The sequence below is a fragment of the Pieris brassicae genome, chromosome 7 (assembly GCF_905147105.1).
Source record: "Pieris brassicae chromosome 7, ilPieBrab1.1, whole genome shotgun sequence".
Lineage (NCBI taxonomy): Eukaryota > Metazoa > Arthropoda > Insecta > Lepidoptera > Pieridae > Pieris > Pieris brassicae.
Genome location: NC_059671.1, coordinates 11,222,902 through 11,243,116, shown reverse-complemented (window position 1 = coordinate 11,243,116; position 20,215 = coordinate 11,222,902). Strand labels below are relative to the sequence as shown.

The following is a 20,215-nucleotide window of genomic DNA, read 5'->3' as shown; positions in this document are numbered from 1 at the left end:
TGATAAAGATTAAGACCTCGCTCTTTTCTGGCATCATATATTTTGGGCAGTTTGTTGACATTTGATGGCTGCTAAACTTTTATGACATTTGCTTATTAAAAATATAACTTTTTCACACTGAAAGTAGGAAATTTCAAAATTCTATTAAGAAATATTTACATAGTGAATTTAACCGAAATCTTATGCAGTAATATATATCTACAATACACTCTCAATAAAAGTCATAAACTCGCCGTTTCTCGATATAAGCCTGTTGCGACGTGACGAGCCAGTCGTTGAGAGTATTGACGTCGGGGAGTACCATCAAATTGGGCCGATCTAATTTTCTCGGAATTTCACATTGTTGAATCGCGTCCGAACATTCACACGTCAAGGAGTCCTGCGGAACATTTTCACTTTCAAACGGTTAATTTTTTAACAAAAGTAATTAACAATAAGAAAAACTACAGTAGCCGTATAATAGTAAGAGTAGTATCTACTATTGACTTAAAGAGGAATCAGAAAATAACATAAATCAGCTGCGCTACCTCTTTAGGTTAGGGCCTTAGATGTTTGTATGTGTTTCATGATCATTAGTAAATCTATTGGAGAAGTAGGTGATCAGCCTTCAGGTGACTTTGTGTCTAAGGCGAGTCGGTTTCCTCAAGATGATTTTCTTCGCCGTTCGAACGAATATTAAATGCCAGATGTAAAATCCATCGGTGCCGAAGATTTAACCTACGATCTCAGGGATGAGATTCGCACTCGCCAAAGCCACTGCTAAAGAAGAATCACTGAAACAAAAACTCACCTCTTTAGTCCAATTTCGTGAGTTTTGTTCGTGTCGTAACGTATCCATGACTCTCTTTCCAAGTATATTTTCGGGAACGGGATTCGATGGCCGGCTATGACATGTAAAAATAATTTAAAATATTATCTTTTTCAATTATGCTAAGACGTACTTTGACTACACTAAATCAAAATGTATGTAAACGATAAAAATAAGGAATTAAAAAATGACATTATGTATGACGAAACGGTGCAAAAACTAGAAAAATCTAAGAAAATGTTCTTACACCAAATAGTCAGTGGTAGGTCGGTACAGATCTGGGTGCAGCCTGAGTGAGATCTCGTTGTCCGCCGGAGGCCTGATGCTCGCGAAACCCATTGCCACAGTCACGAACAGAGACGGCAGCACGAGCAGGAGGAATAGTAACCACCTGCAAATACGAAAAAAATAACACTGGAAAAATAGTATGAAATTAAGAATAAAGTTTGGAGGTTCGAAACATGATATACTCAGAGTAAACAATAGTAAAAACGGTAAAACTGACCTGTTCCTAATATAATGTGTGTATCTCTTGTGCAGCAGAGCCAGGAACTGTCGGGCGGCGGAAGCCTTGAGTGGCCCCTCCGAGGGCACCAGAGGAGCACGATCCGTCTTTATACTCGAAGAGGAAGCACTTTTAGATGCCGCGTCTACGGCTGCAATGTACATAAATATGGTGTTTTGCGCGTTCACTACGGCGTCTCTTACTGAAGAGATTTCATTACCCGAATCATTACGAGGAACGTCATCCCGATTGCAGATGTTGAAAAAGACCTGTTCCAGGCTGGTACACTCCATGCCGTAACTTCGGTACCCGAGACTGCCGCAGCTGTCTTCTAGAGTCGAACACAAGACCTCGAAACTGGAAAATGTATCCTCTATTATATATGTATGATATGTATATCCCTTTGGGTACTTTGTGGCTCAAACTTGCCATATAGGTAGTAATTTGTTGATTCATTTTCACTTGTTCATCCGGGTGTCTTTTGTTGATCCAATGCCAGCTGTTTCATTAATTCACACCATTGTCTTTTGCGCGAACGCGTGTAACAGTCGTGTTTTGTTTTGTCATCGCGCAGAAACATTGTTCAAGATATAGGCAGCGTTTTGCTTTCGAAATGGCAACAAGAGAGAAAAAGAAAAAGAGGAAGACAGAGCAATAGATGGGCAGATGATATAAAGAGATTAGGAGACATAAATTGGAAGAAGAACTTATATTAGAAATAAATGGAAGCAGCTGGAAGAGGTCTCTCTGTCACAGGACACGCTGATAATCAAAACCGGCACCTGGTCGAAATATTATACCGGGTTTCAGCAATAAACGCTAAATCATAATAAGTGTAACTCACTCGGTGTTGACCCCATCTTCGTCGTAGAAAGGTACGTTGATCTCCACTTCGTCTCCAGTTACGTCGACCAAACTGGCATTGTTCACCACATTTCTCGTCATCTCCAGAACTAGTCGAGTCTTTTCCTCGATATCCTGGGTTCCACCGGGATACAGGACGGTCAACTTGTACCCGGAGCCGAGGGTTCGCTTAATTTCTATTGGAGAACCGGTGGTGTGGATTTGACCCTGGAAATGAAACCGAAAACTATAGTTCTTATTATTTTGACTATTGTTTTGAAATAAATTTCATTTTGATAATCAAGATAAGACAATGCGTTATTGTAAAACTATTTTATAAGGTCCGCGGATGACTCGACGCGCCAACTTACTTTAAAACAATATTTGTCATTGTCATACCTTGTGCATAATGACGACCTGGTCGCTGAGGAGTTCCGCCTCGTCGAGGTGATGTGTTGTGAGAAGAATGGTTCTGTTCAGACGTAACTTCATTATCATGGACCATATCTCTCTGCAAATATTATTTTATTCATAAAACCATTTTTTTTTGTGTACGTATTCATCGGCTCAACTGTACTCCTACTAACCTTCGAGCCTGAGGGTCCACTCCCGAGGTGGGTTCGTCCAGTGTGACCAGGTTAGGTCGTCCCACGAAGGCGAGCGCTACGCACAGACGACGCCTGGTACCGCCAGACAGTCTGCTGACCGGCTCGTCACACACGCGCCCCAGAGATACTACCTTCAGAATCCTAGACAAAAAAGCAACTTTTATAGATATTTTACAATAACGAGTTTAGAACAATAAAATCTTAGAAAATATAACTCACGTGTCCACCTCAGAGCTAGGGTCATTATTAAGCGTTGCGTACAAGTGTACGTGCTCTCGTGCGGTCATGTGTTCGTAGAGTACGTCCCGTTGCGGACACACGCCCACCCGTGTTGACCCGCTTGACCCGGACCGGATTACCACTTGGCCGGATGTGGGCTTCAGCATTCCCGTTAAGATATTGCTATACACGAATTAAGTAATTAGTAATAAACAAATAAATAGTGTATTATTATTTTAATCAAATTTTATAATACACACATGAGAGTGCTTTTTCCGGCACCGTTGTGTCCCAGTAGAGTGGTGACTTGTCCCGGCCGTAACTCTGCACTGACCCCGGAGAGCGCGGGTTTAGCTCCCCGGGAGTAAATTTTCGTGATGTTTATTATACTGACACCCGCTTTCTCGGCAGTCGAAGATATATACGTCACGTTGCTTTTTACATTTTTCAGACCTAAAATATAAGCAAATGTAATAATGGAGGTGCCTATTATTTTTCACAGATGCATTTAATATACAAATATTATTAATTAAACGTTTTTTTAAATTATGTATTCAAATGAATCTAAGTTTTTATTGGTTTTTCACTACAAGATAGGAAGATAAACACGAACCCCAGATTCTTTCGACGATATGCCCCAAAAGGAAGTAGAGACAGGCGTCGACTACCATCATGGCGGCGGCCAGGGCTATATTCATGTCGCCGGTGTCGTCCGGAGATTCCCACAACTTGGACCAGTCAGCGCCCACGCCCATGGCCTCGAAGCGGCAGATGAAGAGAAACGCGTAGCACAGCGACGACGACATCGAGAGGCTCTGACATTCCAATTTATTATTATATTTGATATATTACTTTCGAAATTAAAGCAGTATCAAACGACCCCTCACCACAAAAATCTTGAGGCCACTGGTGAGGACGGCTTCGAGTGAGAGGATGAGCACGAAAGGCATGAAGGTCGTGAGATATCCCAACGCGGCACAAATGGCTCCGACGCTTGCCGACGTGAATAGTTTCCCCATTAGGTAACTAAATTAATTAATTAATTTTTAATTTAAGTTTACCGCATCGTACATAATACTATATCTATGTTATATAAATATATACAAGATAAAATAAAAATACAATGAAATACCCAAAATTTTTGTTATGTAGAAAAAAAATTACCACTACACAACCGAAAATATCCAGCTTCGAATAAGTACTATTTAATACGTTATAATCGAGAAGAATTAATTAAATTCGGATAAATAAAAACATTATTTTAAATTTATAAATTAACTTAATTATCTTAACTACGACCACGGACGATGCAAATAACATACGGAGTTAATACAAACTCACCAAAAGCTCAGCACGGAAAGTCCAAATATGAAGAGAAGAGCGAACGTGAGCGTTGGCGTCGTGTTGGGCAGAATCTTTCCGTAGTACAAGACGCAGGATACCAACAGCATCGTCACCGACATCTCGAGCAAAGAGCTCAGGAACCACGACAGGGTGTGGTAGCTCAGGTTCACGCCCATCACAGACATCAGCTGGATTATAAATATGAATTCATGTTTTAATTTTTAAACCCAGTATGACTTTTAATGCCATAGTAATAAGAACAGTAAATTGACTGATTTATAACTGTTGCCGAAACTTATGGTCTAAATACTCTCCCACGCAACTCACCTTTGCATTTAAAAATGTGATCACCTTCCCCTTGAAACCATTACACGGCAGTGATCTATAAGTTCTGGGAAGGTGATTAAATAGTTTGATGTAGGCCCGCACAGAAGCTTTGTAGACACGGGCAAGTATCTTAAAATGTTTTGAATAGTTTGGGATACTTTTTTACATTCATAATGCTTCTAGGATATATAACTCGGTACTGCCAAAATACAAGAGGTCCAGCACCGATAATACATATAAGTAATAATAATTACCATTTACCAAATTTCCTCATAAAAGTGCAGTGCAACAATTGCTTCGTGTTTCGAGGCCACTGCGTTTTCGGCTCAAAGCATATCGACACATATCGACAAAACGTCTCGTTTCCATGTATGATTTTGGTCTAGTGTTATGCCTACAAACTCAGTTGATACGACTTCTTCTCGACTCATTCAATAAGTAATTTTGATCTTATTGGCTCTGCTGATATTATTATAAGGAGGAGGCTACTACTATGAGGAAGAGGGCTGATCACCTGTTTGCACATAAAGAATTCAAATGCATGTCGACGACATTTGACTTATGTAACTTATATTACATATGTCTACTACAGAACATATACATCAAAAAAGTCCGAATCGACGAAACGTGGACGGTTTCCTAATATGGCATACGCTGATTAAAATAAATATATCTTCATAACCAAATACTATTCTATTCCATATTGTTGGAACATACATCAGGTCAAATCTCTTTCATGAATGATAACGTACCATGGTATTTCCAGACTCCTTATCGGCCAAAATAAATCTGACGGCTGACGATACGGTGAACAGGAAAGAGAAGAAGAAAGCCACTATCAGAGCTTGAGACTCGTAAAGAGATGTTTGGAAGCTGAAAAAAAAAATATTTGGCCGAATGAGAAAATCGCGTCTTCGTTTTAACTGGTTTACAACGGGTTTTTATAAGTTTCAACTCACATATCTTTCCTGTAGCACGGGTGAGGGTTCTGCTGCGTGTATATAGCCCAGTCTTCATCGACGAAGACTTCTCTCTTGGGCCTTCTGGCGGAAAGCTGGACGATGGCCTTCTCAACGATGTCCTGGACTTGAACAAAGCCACGAAAGTAGCGCATGTTCTCCAGAAAACTAGCTTCCGGACCCGGAGTCCAAAGACTGATAGAGAAATGATTAAAATGTATTAGAATTTATACCTATTTATAGATAACCGTCTCACTCTACAACCGATTAGCCATTGCAGTTTCATTTAAACCAATATTGTTTTATTACATTCGTCATTTAAACTAATATTATATATGAAATTGGCGTTTTGAATGGGAGACACGTACAAAACGTAGTTCCCTATAAAAAACCATTCGGACGGGAATCATCTTTGAAGACGGTTTCGACTGCCCAATTAGAGTTGATTTTTTACATAGAGTTTGAGAATTTTATAAATAGAATGACGCAAAGAAAAAATAATAAAACGGGAAGATGAAATGAATCGTAGTTGTCGAACAACAACTACACGAGTAAAAAACTGTAAAAAATTGGAGATAAAAGAAGAGATATTTGAGGTCAAAGTGGCCCGTGTGACGGAACGCCAATTTCATTTGTAAGTTGTTGACCTAATTTTATGTTCTGTATTCACTTCGATTAGTGTTTAGTGCTGGTGATTAGTTGGCTGCGGAGTCACGTGATTAGTTATACACAACTCACTAGTTCTTAGTGCGTTTAGTGGTCGGCGCGTTCTCGATGTCCATACGTATCTTATATTCGATGTTCCTGGGAAAGGTGCCATCATTGTGACTCATATTGAGGAAGACCAAACCTGAAATAAAATATTTCTTAATATATCTTTAGAACTATTAAAAAATTCACTTTTATGATGTTAATGTTCGGAATTTATTACCGGCGGTAAATTCATTAATTCTGGTTAACCTGGCGGCCTCTTCCGTCAATCTGTGTTCATCCGAGACAGCTTTGAAGCGGTCCAGATTGATGCAACGCATCAGGTCCGATGCCTTCTTCAGTAGTCGCCCTAGACCCTGCAAAATGTACAAAATATCATTCTGATATTTTTTCTGTTGTAGGCAAGTAGGCGATCAGATAATCACTTTTCAGGTCTAGAAATTAGTTTATTTATTATTTATTAAAGTGAAATCTATCACATCCGGCGTTCAACACAAACTCAAAATAACTTTATTCGTATAGGTAACCCTTATGAACGTCAACAGATATTATGTAAAATTTATCAGTTCGCAAGCCAAGAGCGTAGAGAGGACAAGAAACTCTCGGCCATTATTTTTAATCGCCAAGTTTTGGTCATACAAATTGTTTGAGCTGGAGCAAATCAATCCCAAGGATTAGGATCATTTAAGTATTAGTCAGATTTTTAAAAAGCTTTAGTGATTAATTTATCGCTCGCTGTGCTGATTTGTTATTTTGTAGTTTTTATGTTTTCCATATAAAACTTAACTTGTCTTAAAATATATGATAGCTCGTAATAAAAGCACGAAAGCCTTACCTCGGAATCCCCAATTCCAGAAAGCAGTTCGTCGACATCAATTTGCGGCGCGGACACGTTTCCGAATAGAGTTACTCTTATTTGGCGATAATCTTCGGCCGATAATAAGTCTCCCAAGGCCTGCAGCCCCGCCCTGTGTGTTGACATTTTGTCTATAGAGGGAAACGCATCCGAAAACGTGTGGATTAAGTTGAACATTTTCACCATCGGGGCAAATGTCGAGTTTGCCTGAAATGTTTTCATTATTATGTATCTCTAGTCTTCTTGTTAGGCTAGAACTATTGAAATGGAATTATGTCATACCTTTTCAATGATCTTCAGGACGGTGGGGCCGTGAGGCGTGTACAGGATCTTTCCCATGATCAGGGGTTTGATGAAGCTCCAGACGATTTTGCCGCCCTCCATGTTAACGATATCCGTGTATACTGATCGACAGAAGTCCGCTGGACGAATTTTAATAGTCAAATTATAATTTATAAAATATGTTTAGTTTCAGTATTTATCATTGGAATGGCAAATATTTTGAATTTGTATTTGTCTTTCGCCTCTGAAATTACTAACTTGGCAACACTCGCAGCTGTTCCTCGTCCGGCTCCGAAGAGAGGTCGACGCTGTTCACGATGCTTTTGTAGAATCGGCTAACTCCCGACCGGAACGGCTTCCCGCACATCATGTTGCCCACCTCTGCCATGGTTTCTGGGGCTATTCGTCAAATAAATTATCGTAATCTTGGTCTTGGTAAATCTTTAATTAATCACTTAGATCGGTAGAGTCGACACCCCTAGCGCTACACTTAATATTTTTCTGAATATCATATTTTAAACTCACACGACATGAAGGCTCCAATGGAAAATCCGTCCTTGAGGCGTCGTATTAATGGCTCATCGGTAAGGGAATCGGCCACATCGGCGACGTTCTGCCGAATCGAGGGAAGTAGGGTTGCCATTTCTGATAGCTTGGTGAACAGTGTGTCGCCCTCGTCGGCCGTTACGTTCAGGGCCGCATATAATTTGTTAATGAGGAACGATTTTATCTACAAAAAATACAAATAAAAACACATATTCGATAAAAACGACACTAACTTCTTAAGCCGAAACTTACCCGATCCAAAAAGAAGGTAGTGTTTATATTTTCGATCAAAATGGGTACAATTTTTTTTGCCTGTTCGTCCGGCATTTCGCAGAACTGATTTCTCATGGCCGAGAAAAAGTCGTCCGTGACGTTTGTGTCCGGTACAAATATCTGAGAGAGCTCGGTTCGATCGCACACAAACTTCTTAGTGTCGTAGAGATAGTTTTCTTGCATCAGGAGCTGCAATCATAAAACATCGGTTTTCGCTTTTGGGACACTCGATCCGTCTGTGGTTATTACGATTGACAAAATCCTCACCGGTCTTAAACGTATTTTGCTGTCGTGTAGAACCCCAAGAAAGTTTGAGAACTCCGTTTTATTCACTCCGATGTCCTTCAACGATGCCGCAATACGATCAGGATTTTGAAAAACTTCCGATATCGTAACTAAAATGTTTTTAATTTAACGTTAATATTTATTAATAAATATTACGTACGATCGTATCGAATACAAATCAACGTAGGCGAAAAATTCCCATAAATAGTTGTTTAAAGAGCGGGCAATAACTAAAATAACTCACTGTAATGTTTAATTAATTAGAAACAATAAATATGTGTCGATCCTTTCCTGTAATTTCAATAGTTGACTTTAATTAACAACACAATCCAGTATAAATTCCTCTAATACAAAAAGCACAAAGTCACCTCTAACTTTGGTCTAATTTCGTTAGCACATTCCTAACTAATTTAAATTGTACATTTTACGAGTTACTTCAATAAAAAGCATTTCGCGTTAACTTCATTTTTAACGCGGAGAGAGACGCGCCGGTGAAGTCGGGAATTTTGCTAGTCTCATGGGCGCTCTCAACCGAGAAGCAGAGACGGTTAGGCCCTATTATCTCACCGTTGACGTCTTGGTCGACGATGTATTCCTTATAACTGAATAACACTCTTAAGCCGTCCATCAAAGCAGACATGTCTCGTCGGAGGGTCGTGTTGTGCAGAAGCGGTGAGCATTCTTCTGCTATGCTTTCGACACTGAAAAGGGAAACACTTCGGCTATTTTCGAAACTTAAATGAACCTTTTTGCCAATGTTTTTCAATACTTTAGCCACGTGAGAAAACTATCATAAAACTGATGCGATTCAAAATTTTAACATTTGAATGTCAATATCAGCGTCGAGTAAGAAATTTAATAGAAGATTAGAGAGATAAAAAACATTTAATTACGAACGTATAAATTAAATTATGCAAAGTATCAGAAATCTGCATTTGCATCGCCAAGTTTATCATCGGAGTCAGTTTTCCGGCTGCCACGCCTTCTATATCCACTTTGCTGAGAAACCTCAGAATTAAATACGAATCTTCTAGAACTGTTTGGACAGAATCCAGAATGTCCGTCACAAATTGGAATTTCCAAAACTCCTTATGTTGTAATTCAGGTAATTGTGGTAACTAAAATTAATTTATAAATTAGGTTTTATCTTACAAAAGTTCAACGTTCATCAACAAATGCACTTACCATTTTCTCAATTTTAGTATAATTCAAATGATTGTTAAGGGCCGCTATAACTTCCGTACAGTTATATTCTTTACAAATATTTTTATGTATTTTAAAAGATGACGTCGGAAGGGGAAATCCCTTCACCTATAATATTAAAATCTCGGATTACTATTCCAATACAAAACAAATTTATCTTAACGACAACATATATGGATGTATAGTCTCACCTTATGCAAGTCGAGATGGTATATAAACTGTAGATGGTTTTTATCAAAAGTGACACCTAAATCCTCATCCAAAGCGTCCCACAAATTGACTCCGTCCTTTTCTATTTCTTGTAAAGTGAGAGGGACACTTATGTGAGGCGAAATCTGAGCCTTAAGCTGGACTATATATGGTAGTGATGAAAAACCTTCAACTTCTTGCAAGTGGGGTAACTCTGCCTTTATCACTTGTATGAAATTCGTAATAATCCTTGACACCCTGATAAAGATTCAAGACAGCACTTTTATAAGCCGAATCATTTGTAAAAGCTAACATGTGTATTTTATTATTAGGTAATATTATTTACACTTAATACTTTTAGGAATATGTTTCCTTCAAGTCTGTTAAATAGTGGGATTTACTCACAAGGTGACGTTGCCAAAGATGTTCCTTCCGACGTCGTCGAGCAGACACTCCGATAACCTCGAGTTGGCATTCATCTCCTCCAAGTAGATCACTTTCACTTGCTCAAGAAATTCATTCAACGATTTGTTCAGCTCATACTTGGTGTAGTTCCGAATCGATATTAGCTGTAACGAAACATTAAAATGAAAATGAAAAATGGAGGAAACATTCCCGGACCAAATAAATAATGGTTTGGGATTAAAATATTTTGAGACATTGAGTAGTGACCCCAATTCTTTCCAGGGGAAAGTATTGGAATTTTCGCACTAGCAGGCACTTCTTAACATTATGTGCTGCTTCACTCAAACTCAAACTCAAAATATCTTTATTCATATAAGTAAACAAGTACACTTATGAACGTCAAAAAAAAGTTAATTTTAAATTTACATTTACTAACAGTTCGCACTCTATTCTCTACGGCTCCTAGTATATACTACATAACGAAACCTCACCGAACGCACAAAACGTGAGTACATTTAACTATAAAATTTTGTATCGATATCACTTAACATCAGGTGAGCCTCTTGCGAACCGAACCGACGTTCTAAACGCATTCACTTACTTCTCCGATAGCCATGTCCCAATGGAAAGTGTTCTCGATAACATGATGGAGTTCTTTCGTTGACATCCCGCGGACGTTACAAAGGAACTCCTCGTATTCCTGTTTCTTGAAAAGCTGCAGCGTGATCTGTTTCACCCAACCGGTCACGTGGGAACACGCCCCACAGTACCTATCGATATAATCGATATAAAATTGGATGTTAAAAAAAGTATTATTTTCAAAAGCAATCCCGCATGGCAAACCCTATTTTTTTAAATTTATTTATTCTATAAATGATCTTAAATAGAAAGGATGTTGGTGTGGTGGAAATACAAACTGTACACAGTTTTTCTGTCCACCAGGACGTCGAGCATATTGAAATTAATGATTTCATGACGTATATACTAAGGCCAGTGACATATACACTACAACAATATAACCATCAAACCAGTAAAATTGCACGTAAAACGTCATAACCCAATTTACACTGACGCTCCATAGATAGCCGATGCAAGAAACCTGTGAGAATTCTCATTCGAATACAGTATGTGTTCCAATATTCGAATATGAATTAAATGACGATGATGTCTGATTAGCATAATTTTTGTTATGCATAATTTATAATTGTTTGAATAATAGAATTTGAGCCAGAATTTTTGAAAAGTATTTGAACTCACGTCTCGTTCAGATACAACGTGCTTCCGTCGACAATGTTGCTCATAGTGCCAAACGCTAATTTCGTGATTGTTTCTTTGGACAACAAATTGAGCAATGAGCTTCTGAACTTCGCTATGTTTCCATCCGTGACCCACTCTGGCACTATTGGTGTTCGTACTTCTTTAACCACGCTCAAAAGATTTGCTTCGGCTGAAGAAATATGGTCGGTCAGTTGTCGGGAGTCGACGGTGGGTTGCAGTTTAAGTGCATCGTCATATCCCTGGAAATATGTCAAAATATAAATACTTTTATTTCATTTTGTTAACTCCTTCCAGGCTCGGCTCGAATTCTATTTTTCTATTACTGGGAAAACAATGATTACCTCGAGATACATAGACCATTCTGTGCCTTGGTGCTCTACGGGTCTAAGAGTAATTTTTTAAACCAAAACCAATAAAAGCCTATTTACCTGCGAAACAAACAATAACGGCGGTATATCCTTGAACAATTCGGATTTGCCTCCACACAGCTGCCCGTGAACGGCGGACAGGAGTCCGGTTCCATCTGGAAGGTAGTCGGACAGCGTCATGTTGGGTCGGCAGAATGATTCAGTATCGTTGACGTTGGTATCGCGGAAGAGTTTTACTAGCTGGAATGAGATCACATTTTAGATAATGAATTATACCTTTATAAATTTAAATTTTAAATGCTGTATGTTGTCAAAATTTTACTATATTCAAAATGATGTCATTATAACTATATTATAGTTAACTGTCTCACGTGTATTTTATCCAAATTATTAAGAACGTCACTGGCAATATCGAAGCTTCGTTCGACTGAATCTAGAAATGCTTTCGACTGATTTCCAGTGTACAAGTTCTTCAACGCCTTCCACCAGTCGTCTCCCGACAAAAACTTCAGCACCACGGTATAGTGCTCTATATTACTTTCCAGGTATTTCAAATATATCGGGATATCCAGGTCCGATGCATATTTTATTGACTTTTTTAGAGCAAGTATTATTTGTTGTCTGAAAAGAATTAATATTCTCAAAGAAAATACAAAACCTTTACTGTTAGTCATCAGTCGTACCGCAGTTTCAAGGAAGTAAGAAGGTTTTGCTATTATCATTAAGTTTACTTACTTGTCATTGAGAAAAGAAACGATATTATTCACATCGTCGTTGCTAACATTTTGCAGCACTCTAGCCATGGTCAGTAGACCGTTTCTGGTTTCCTCGAAATCATCATCGATGACATGTTGTACTGCGTTGTAAATAATTTTATAATGCTTCGAACATATTATACCCTTAATCCTGGCATTGTCGCCGAGTATTTCTTTTGTGATATTATTTTTTAAATTATCACACATCACTTGGAGCGAATTTGTGATTTTATAATCGTTTCTATTTGTCCATATCACGTCCGTTATTATGTCAAAATGTATACCGACGACGTCCGAAGCCCTTCTTCTAAATAGCCTCGTCAGCGAAGAAATATCGGTTTCTATAGACTTTTTGTCAGCATCTGATACATTTGTTACTACCGCATCTATGTTAATATGACTCAATAAATTATACATTTTGTTTACTATTTCCACCGTTCTCGTTAAATATAAAGACGACGCCACTTGTTTGATCACAATTTCTCTGAACGCTAAGTAAGACCGATCGTCTTCGTTAATTTTGTACGAAATAAACTTGTCTACAGTTGTTTCTAGTTTCGCTTTAAGATTGACGAGTGATACATCAATATAGGTTTCGTTTTTTGAAAGTTCTTTTAGAGTATTGGAAAGTTCTGTAGTTTTCACATATGCCTCATTAAATACACTACCGAAGCTCTCGACGTGGAGGGTGAAAAACAGATATTGCTGAAAAATATAAAAGCTTATTTTATTATAAATGGTTAAGTTTTCTTATAAGTATTTTTGATTTGAATGGAGTTTAACGAACAAAATTAAAGAAAGTATTTTTTTAAAAACAGAAGTCATATGTTTTCGAAAGTGTCGGAGGATATTATTAAATTATACGGTCATAAAATATCTGTTTGAAATTTTTTACTAAGGAGCTAGTAAAATAAGAGTTGAGAGCAACATTAAGGGTTCTAGATAGATTTTTTATATAGAAACCAGTAGTACGGGCTAGAGGCTCACCTGATGTTAAATGAGACCGCGGCCCTTGGACACTCAATGCCACGGGGCTGGCAAGTGCGTTGTCGATATTTTAGGAAACTACCTATTTGTGAGGTTAAAGGAACATCTCATTTTTTAAGGGATAATAAACAATAATTAATGGTAATTGCCTCATACTCAATAGCAGTTTTTTTTTGTGAACTGCTACTTTGTACATCTAAATAGATTTTTAATAATTAGCTATGAAATTATCTACGAAGATGAATGTTAATAGATAGTTACCGGTTTAGTTATAACATCGAAAAGCGTGTTAGCTCCGACAGGCATCGAGAGCCAATAGAGCATGGATGGGCAGACGAGAGGATGGAAGCTTTGCAGCATCTCTACCGTGATGGAGCTCCCTGGACCTGGTGTCAACGACGAAAGCATCGCTTCACAATCCCAAAATTGGGTTAGGGACGCACGACGAACCTGAAATATATTGTCAGATTGTTTCGTTGCATCCGTTATAAAAATACTTTATTTTGAATATACATTAATTTTGATACTTTCGTACAGAAAGTAGTACAGATGGTTCGATGGGAGGGAAATAATGCAGGAAATTTAAAATGAGTCTACAAGTCCAAATATGTGACAAAAAAATGGATAATAATATTTGATTTCTACTAAATATGATGCTTCATATTTGATGTATCTACTTTAGAATTATCGTGAAGTAAGCAAATACCTGTTGCATAAATCCGAAATCCCAATATGAGTTGATGAGCACGCCAATCAGTTCCGATGCCTTGGCATACATAGTGTACAACGCTGTCTTACTGGTGAAACCGAACACTTGCAGTATAGTTGAATTTGCCCCTATATATTGATTTAAATTAATCTATGAATAACGTCTTGATCAGTGGCAAAATAGGGTTAAAAGCGTATCTTGACGATATTGTTGACAAATTGATACTCATGAATTTTGAAACTCGAACCGTGGTTGTAATAATCTAATCTAAAACTCCCTCTTATTAGGTTTATTAATTTATTAATTAATTATTGATCATACAAATGAATACAAGTTTTGAGAATAAAATAGTGCGAAGGACCTTAGCTTTATTAAGGCTTCCCGGCAACCTTAATAAAAGAAAACGGTAATAATAAAACACAAAAAGTTAACATATAATCAAACTTAATATTAATGAAGACATCTAAAAACATAATAACTCAAAAACAGCAGAAATAAAGGAAACGTAATAATTTATTTTTAATAAATTTAACGGGAATCACACGGACAGAGTTGTTTATTAAACATATTATGCCTATCATTTAATCCAAACAAGAACTGCCTACCGTTAGCTTCACTCAAATAAGTCTCCAAATCATCAGTAGCGTTTCCAACAGCCATAGAAATGAATTTAAACAAGTTAGTCCACGCGCCTCTGCCTGCTTGCGCACACGCATCATCCATATACACTTCCGATGAACAGTTCATATAATTAGTCCATAATGTGTTTAGGGTCACGTCGTTCGGTGTCGATGTTGTGATGGAATTCATTACCAAATCCACTTTTGTTAAGAAATTTCTGGAAAATGAAAATTTTTAATGTAGGTAAGTTACCTGAGCTTAAAGACAAATTGTCTCGATTCATCGGAATTTTCTATTATTATGATATAGGACTACGACAGAAGAAATCTTTGCTATACTTCACTACTCACTGTACAACGGCATCACCTTCCGAAGTATTAAAAGTGTCCATTAAATACTTCCAACTCGACTTCAAATTCAATCCGCTGTCGTCTGATTCCACCAGAATATTGTGAATCAATTCGTTAATAGAGTTAAAGTCTTCAATTGTTCTATCGAAGACTCTTGAAAATTTGAGAAATACGTGTGGAGCTAAGACTGTTCCGTTCCATTGACTCCTTTTCTATTAGACAATTTTCAATTTATGTTAGAATTTATGACCAACACACAATTGTACAATATTTTTTAATCTACATAGTAATAATAATAATAAATTATGTTTGTAATCCATTAACCATAGTTTCATAAATTTTAAGAATCTAAAATATTGTAACTTGGCCGATCCTCACATGTTTTGATCAATCTCTGTAATCAGGACTTATTATTCGAATATAAAATTGTGTATCGACGGCCACCGAACCGATATTTGTTGTAAATAATGTTTCGTGAAAGCCGAGCGGTTAAAAAAATATATCTGCCTACCTCGTTTCGATATATCCTTAAGAATAAAGGCACACAATTATCAGTAGTAAGGATATGGAGAATTAAATCAGCGTGGGAACAATAAGAGACGCTAGACTAATAACCTACTGATACCTGACAATAGTCACAAAATGATAAAATTAACAACGTAACTACGAACAATAATAATTGGCAAAAAAGTAATACGCGTCTACGCAATCCTAGTGAAATAAACCAGTAAGTCAATCAAAAAATGTTATGAGTAAAAATATTTTAAAATACCCTTATCAAAATTATGTATTACGCACAATTGATAAATATAAAATTAAAACAAATTTCAAAAGTTTGGTTCCTGTGGCTGTTTTCCTTTAACGCTGGCAGTACTTCCACGCTATATTGCGATATTTATTATTTGAACGAGGAAAGCACCAGCTCTTGGGTCACCGGTACTATCTACCTACGCCAGCATAAATATTTTATCAGCGACTGTGCACTTGAACTCCAAAGGGAACAAAATCAAAGTTGGAGGAAAGACGCTTAGAGAAGTTTATTATTTTCCGCCTGCTCTGCGGGTGCGCCAGATTAGATTTATTTAATTATTTAATCAAGACATTTTTAAAGCCGTATACTTTATTTGTATTAAATAGAACTAGGTGATAAAATTATAACATCTAAACACAGGATCGTATTTTAAACAGGTTAATACTTACATACAACGTAACATTTTTCTCATCCAAATATTTTTTCCATTCCTCTTGAAAGGTTCTATTGAAGCAGACGAGGTCTTCCAAAGATGTCACAACGTGTTCAGTGGATGGAAAACTTACGAGCTCTGTTAGGCTGCGGCCACACGGCCACGGCGTGTCAGAATTCAGGATGTTCACTATTTTATCGACCTGTTAATCAGAACAGAAAATCTAACTAAATCTAACGACGCTTTTGGATTAAGGGAATAATTATGGGAGTAATGGAGAAGAAAATATAAATAGAAAGCATAAACAGTGAAGGATCACCTGCACGTCGTCTCTTACGATGACATCTACAGATTCCACTATCAGTTGCGGTAGACTGGACAGCACTTTGTGAATGACGGAGGCAGACTCCGGCGGTATATCGGTTGGCGCTCGTACTTTTTGGGAGATATCTGGGAATATAATACATATCAAGCAGACAATTATAAGTCCATATGGTGAGGGTAACGATTGAGAAATACGTCGCTCGAATTGGGGGTACCGAGTGGGAGGGCGGGAGTAGGAGGGGGTAGGGTTATCACCCCCAACTTCCACGCGCTAGAAACAGTTATTTAATTATAAGTAATAAAAAAAAACAAAATAAATTTAACCTAACGGTCTCATTCGGCTACGCATAATGCCTGTGCTTTTTTACAGCGAGTGGGGGCTTAGATTTTCGATCAATAAGTCAAGTTAGTTTTTTGGAATGTTATCTTCGTTATAAGCTCACGGTTGAAACGATTAAAGCCAGTTGTTACCCAACTTAAAACAAAGTGTTTCATTTAACGGCCATCGAACTTAACTCCCGTGAAAGATTATTTCTAAATACTTACTGGAAATATATTGTAAGAAATCGTGAATAACGTCCAAAGGTCCCGTCACCACGGCCATGTAGTACTTAATGTGAAGCCACGTATCCAGATTCAGACCAAACGCTTGGTGGTCCAAGAGGTCAAGGACGCGGAGACCCATATTTAACCTAAGATTTAGAAATAACAAAATTTTAGAGAGATATCCTTGAAACACTTTTGCCTTTATTATTTTGTCTCTAGATTTTGGTACAAGAAGAATTATATTATTCCATAAAAGCTGTCAGTTTAATTTAGTACTCACACAAGAAGAACGCTTCGTTTCAAGTTCTGTAGACTCAACCAGTAACCTTTAGCCTGCGCAAAGAGTTGTCCGATTTGTTTCTGCGTGTGTTTGTCCATGCCGTAGCTACGGAACTCGAGAACGTAGGGGTAGTCCTCCTCGAGGGTCATGTACAATTGCTTAATGCTTTTAATCAGTCTCGTCCAGTTAACTTCTTCCAATACACTGTGGTTGGCGTTTTTCACCTCGGCTATCTATCAGAATATTAAAGTTGAGAAGAAGAACAATTCTGCTCGTTACACACACCTTTATTATACACACACAATTATAATCTAATTTACTTATGCTACTGTGGATATCCAGACCCAGCTCGTTTATCAGAATGCTCAATCTCCGAAAAGGAGCTACAAATGGAGTGATGGGATGCCTGGTATATCTACAGGGTTCACGAAATTTCAGTTTTGTTAAAAGGTTGAGACCGAATCGACCTGATTGTTATCAAAAGAGAATGCGATTGCAGGAATAACAATCTAGCCTATACAATAATATTCTACAATACTAATGACACTATGTTCGTGTGTCCGAGATACCGCACTTGCACTTATACTTCACTACACGAGGTTTATTAACTCAAAAGGTTTAGTTCTCTTTAGGCGTCTTATTCCTAATTAATCCTATGATAAATGAATTAACTTACACCCAGGGATAGAACTGAGTCGTGACGTAATCCATTCTCTATCTCCTTCGAGACATCACAAATTGTGTTTATAAACCGATGAGCATCTAAGCTGGGCGGGAAGCTGAGGAATCGATTGGCGTCCTCGAGCCCTCGGCAAAATATGTCTTCACTCGCTGTCGATAAGGACCTAAACGTCTGAACCGGGAGAAGAAACGAAATTATAACAACATTGAATGGCTAATTACAGAAATAAATAGTGTTTTTTATAGAACAGGGGCATCTGATCCACTGCGTGGAACCGCTGCTGTGGAACGACGGACGTCGAGGTGAAACGGGTGGAATTTCATATTCTGCCTTGACGTCCGATGATGATTTTTTTAATTACGGTTTTTTTCATTATAAGAATGCATTACTTTGGAAGATTTGGGAACCCTTTTAAGTAAAAAAGACTTGTGTCGGGATTCCCAGCAGTTCTATAAAAAAAGTTAATCAATTTTTTTCCATTACAATTTTGGAGTGAGTGTAATTTCTAGAAAAACGTGTAATTTATACCTTGTTTTCATCGAGTGCTGTGATCGCAAGAACTTTGAGCAAATCCGGATAAATCTCTTTGAGCCTTTGGGCCGTTTCCTTCGAAGAGCATTTCAGCTGTTCGTTAATTGCTGCTATTATGGAAGTCGTGTCCTTGAGCAGAGGGCTCAACTTGAATTCCAATAGCGCGTTCTGTTTGACCACCTCTTTCGCCAGACATCCGTGGACTGTCAAACTGGAAAGACGGTTAATATTTGTGATAAATTAATACCGTTAGTTAATTAATTATTATTGTTATTTTCTTTATTCCTACATAACTATGTATTTAGTACAGTATTTTCCAACGTGAGCCAATGCCCCAAAAGGGGGCATTTTGACTATTCGAATTTTTAATTTGAATTTCTGCTTTTCTTCTGTCCTCTTAAAACCTATCAATCAAGTCTCATATGTGAAGAATTCATTTTTTTAAATATTAAAAGTTATGTTTGTTACAAAGGCGACATAAGAAATTTAGAAAGGCTAAGATGGGGCATGTCACAAAAAAGGTTAGGAAATATTGATTTGAAATAAGTGTATATTCGCGGATGCTCGGCGGACCCATGCGACTTCTTTAATATAAAGAATCCCCTGTCTTGTGCTGCAATATTTATTCTCGACTGTGAGGATGGATCTCCTTCGCGCTGCGCCTTAACCTGGTGATGTTTGAGCAAAAATCCTCACGATGTTTTCCTTCATCAGTTAACACATAATTACTAAAACATCAACTTACAGAATATGTTTACCGAGACCTTCCTTTTCTTTAACGACTTTCAAAAAGTCCGCATCGTTTTGATTAAATATTTTATCCCAGTTCAATTCGGGTTTTTTCACTTTGCCCAAGTTTGCGATACGCTCCGTGAAGTTCTCGACAACGGCGAAGTCTCTGTCTATGGAATACAGTTTGTCTGATACGTCACTTCCCAGAGCTTCCATCACGAACAGTGAGGCAATTGCGTTAATCTGAAATATGGTGAAATTTACTTCCCTCGAGTCATGTAAGTATAAATATGTCAGGGAATGCTCGGATAATCAGGAAATGTTCTGATCGCGTCAATTGACCGTTGATTTTTATTGTTGCTTTGGATTTCTTCTATTGCTTTTAAGAATTACAATTAAATTTGTTATAATTTGGAATCATTAACAAATAAAAGTACGAATATTATTACGACCAATCAGAGCAAAGCAAATGCTTCGAGTGGCGCCATCTTGAATTTGGACAATG

The 20,215-nt window shown here is 37.7% G+C and overlaps 1 protein-coding gene across 2 annotated transcripts in view; it reads right to left on the bottom strand.

Moving 5' to 3' along the window:
• Nucleotides 1-20,215, bottom strand: part of LOC123711832 — a 43,742-nt gene that overhangs the window by 5,056 nt on the left and 18,471 nt on the right. The window contains exons 12-55 of one of the 2 annotated variants that reach the window (XM_045664660.1): nt 19,724-19,953; nt 18,976-19,189; nt 18,442-18,618; nt 17,766-17,998; nt 17,486-17,631; nt 16,935-17,065; nt 16,632-16,817; nt 15,432-15,643; nt 15,066-15,298; nt 14,458-14,588; nt 14,013-14,201; nt 12,745-13,469; nt 12,381-12,630; nt 12,070-12,249; nt 11,621-11,880; nt 10,965-11,133; nt 10,364-10,527; nt 9,961-10,216; nt 9,752-9,877; nt 9,464-9,684; nt 9,134-9,267; nt 8,549-8,676; nt 8,261-8,470; nt 7,988-8,192; nt 7,721-7,861; nt 7,463-7,602; nt 7,160-7,387; nt 6,545-6,680; nt 6,352-6,463; nt 5,614-5,808; nt 5,407-5,527; nt 4,325-4,515; nt 3,871-4,009; nt 3,597-3,798; nt 3,244-3,436; nt 2,984-3,166; nt 2,744-2,905; nt 2,556-2,667; nt 2,158-2,384; nt 1,534-1,670; nt 1,314-1,464; nt 1,056-1,199; nt 791-884; nt 234-379 (exon numbers count right to left, since the gene is read on the bottom strand). In XM_045664660.1, the coding sequence (XP_045520616.1) occupies nt 234-379; nt 791-884; nt 1,056-1,199; nt 1,314-1,464; nt 1,534-1,670; nt 2,158-2,384; nt 2,556-2,667; nt 2,744-2,905; nt 2,984-3,166; nt 3,244-3,436; nt 3,597-3,798; nt 3,871-4,009; nt 4,325-4,515; nt 5,407-5,527; nt 5,614-5,808; nt 6,352-6,463; nt 6,545-6,680; nt 7,160-7,387; nt 7,463-7,602; nt 7,721-7,861; nt 7,988-8,192; nt 8,261-8,470; nt 8,549-8,676; nt 9,134-9,267; nt 9,464-9,684; nt 9,752-9,877; nt 9,961-10,216; nt 10,364-10,527; nt 10,965-11,133; nt 11,621-11,880; nt 12,070-12,249; nt 12,381-12,630; nt 12,745-13,469; nt 14,013-14,201; nt 14,458-14,588; nt 15,066-15,298; nt 15,432-15,643; nt 16,632-16,817; nt 16,935-17,065; nt 17,486-17,631; nt 17,766-17,998; nt 18,442-18,618; nt 18,976-19,189; nt 19,724-19,953 (8,264 nt within the window). Of the gene's footprint in view, nt 1-233; nt 380-790; nt 885-1,055; nt 1,200-1,313; nt 1,671-2,157; nt 2,385-2,555; nt 2,668-2,743; nt 2,906-2,983; nt 3,167-3,243; nt 3,437-3,596; nt 3,799-3,870; nt 4,010-4,324; nt 4,516-5,406; nt 5,528-5,613; nt 5,809-6,351; nt 6,464-6,544; nt 6,681-7,159; nt 7,388-7,462; nt 7,603-7,720; nt 7,862-7,987; nt 8,193-8,260; nt 8,471-8,548; nt 8,677-9,133; nt 9,268-9,463; nt 9,685-9,751; nt 9,878-9,960; nt 10,217-10,363; nt 10,528-10,964; nt 11,134-11,620; nt 11,881-12,069; nt 12,250-12,380; nt 12,631-12,744; nt 13,470-14,012; nt 14,202-14,457; nt 14,589-15,065; nt 15,299-15,431; nt 15,644-16,631; nt 16,818-16,934; nt 17,066-17,485; nt 17,632-17,765; nt 17,999-18,441; nt 18,619-18,975; nt 19,190-19,723; nt 19,954-20,215 lie in introns of both variants that reach the window. The other variant, XM_045664659.1, reaches the window with a different exon arrangement.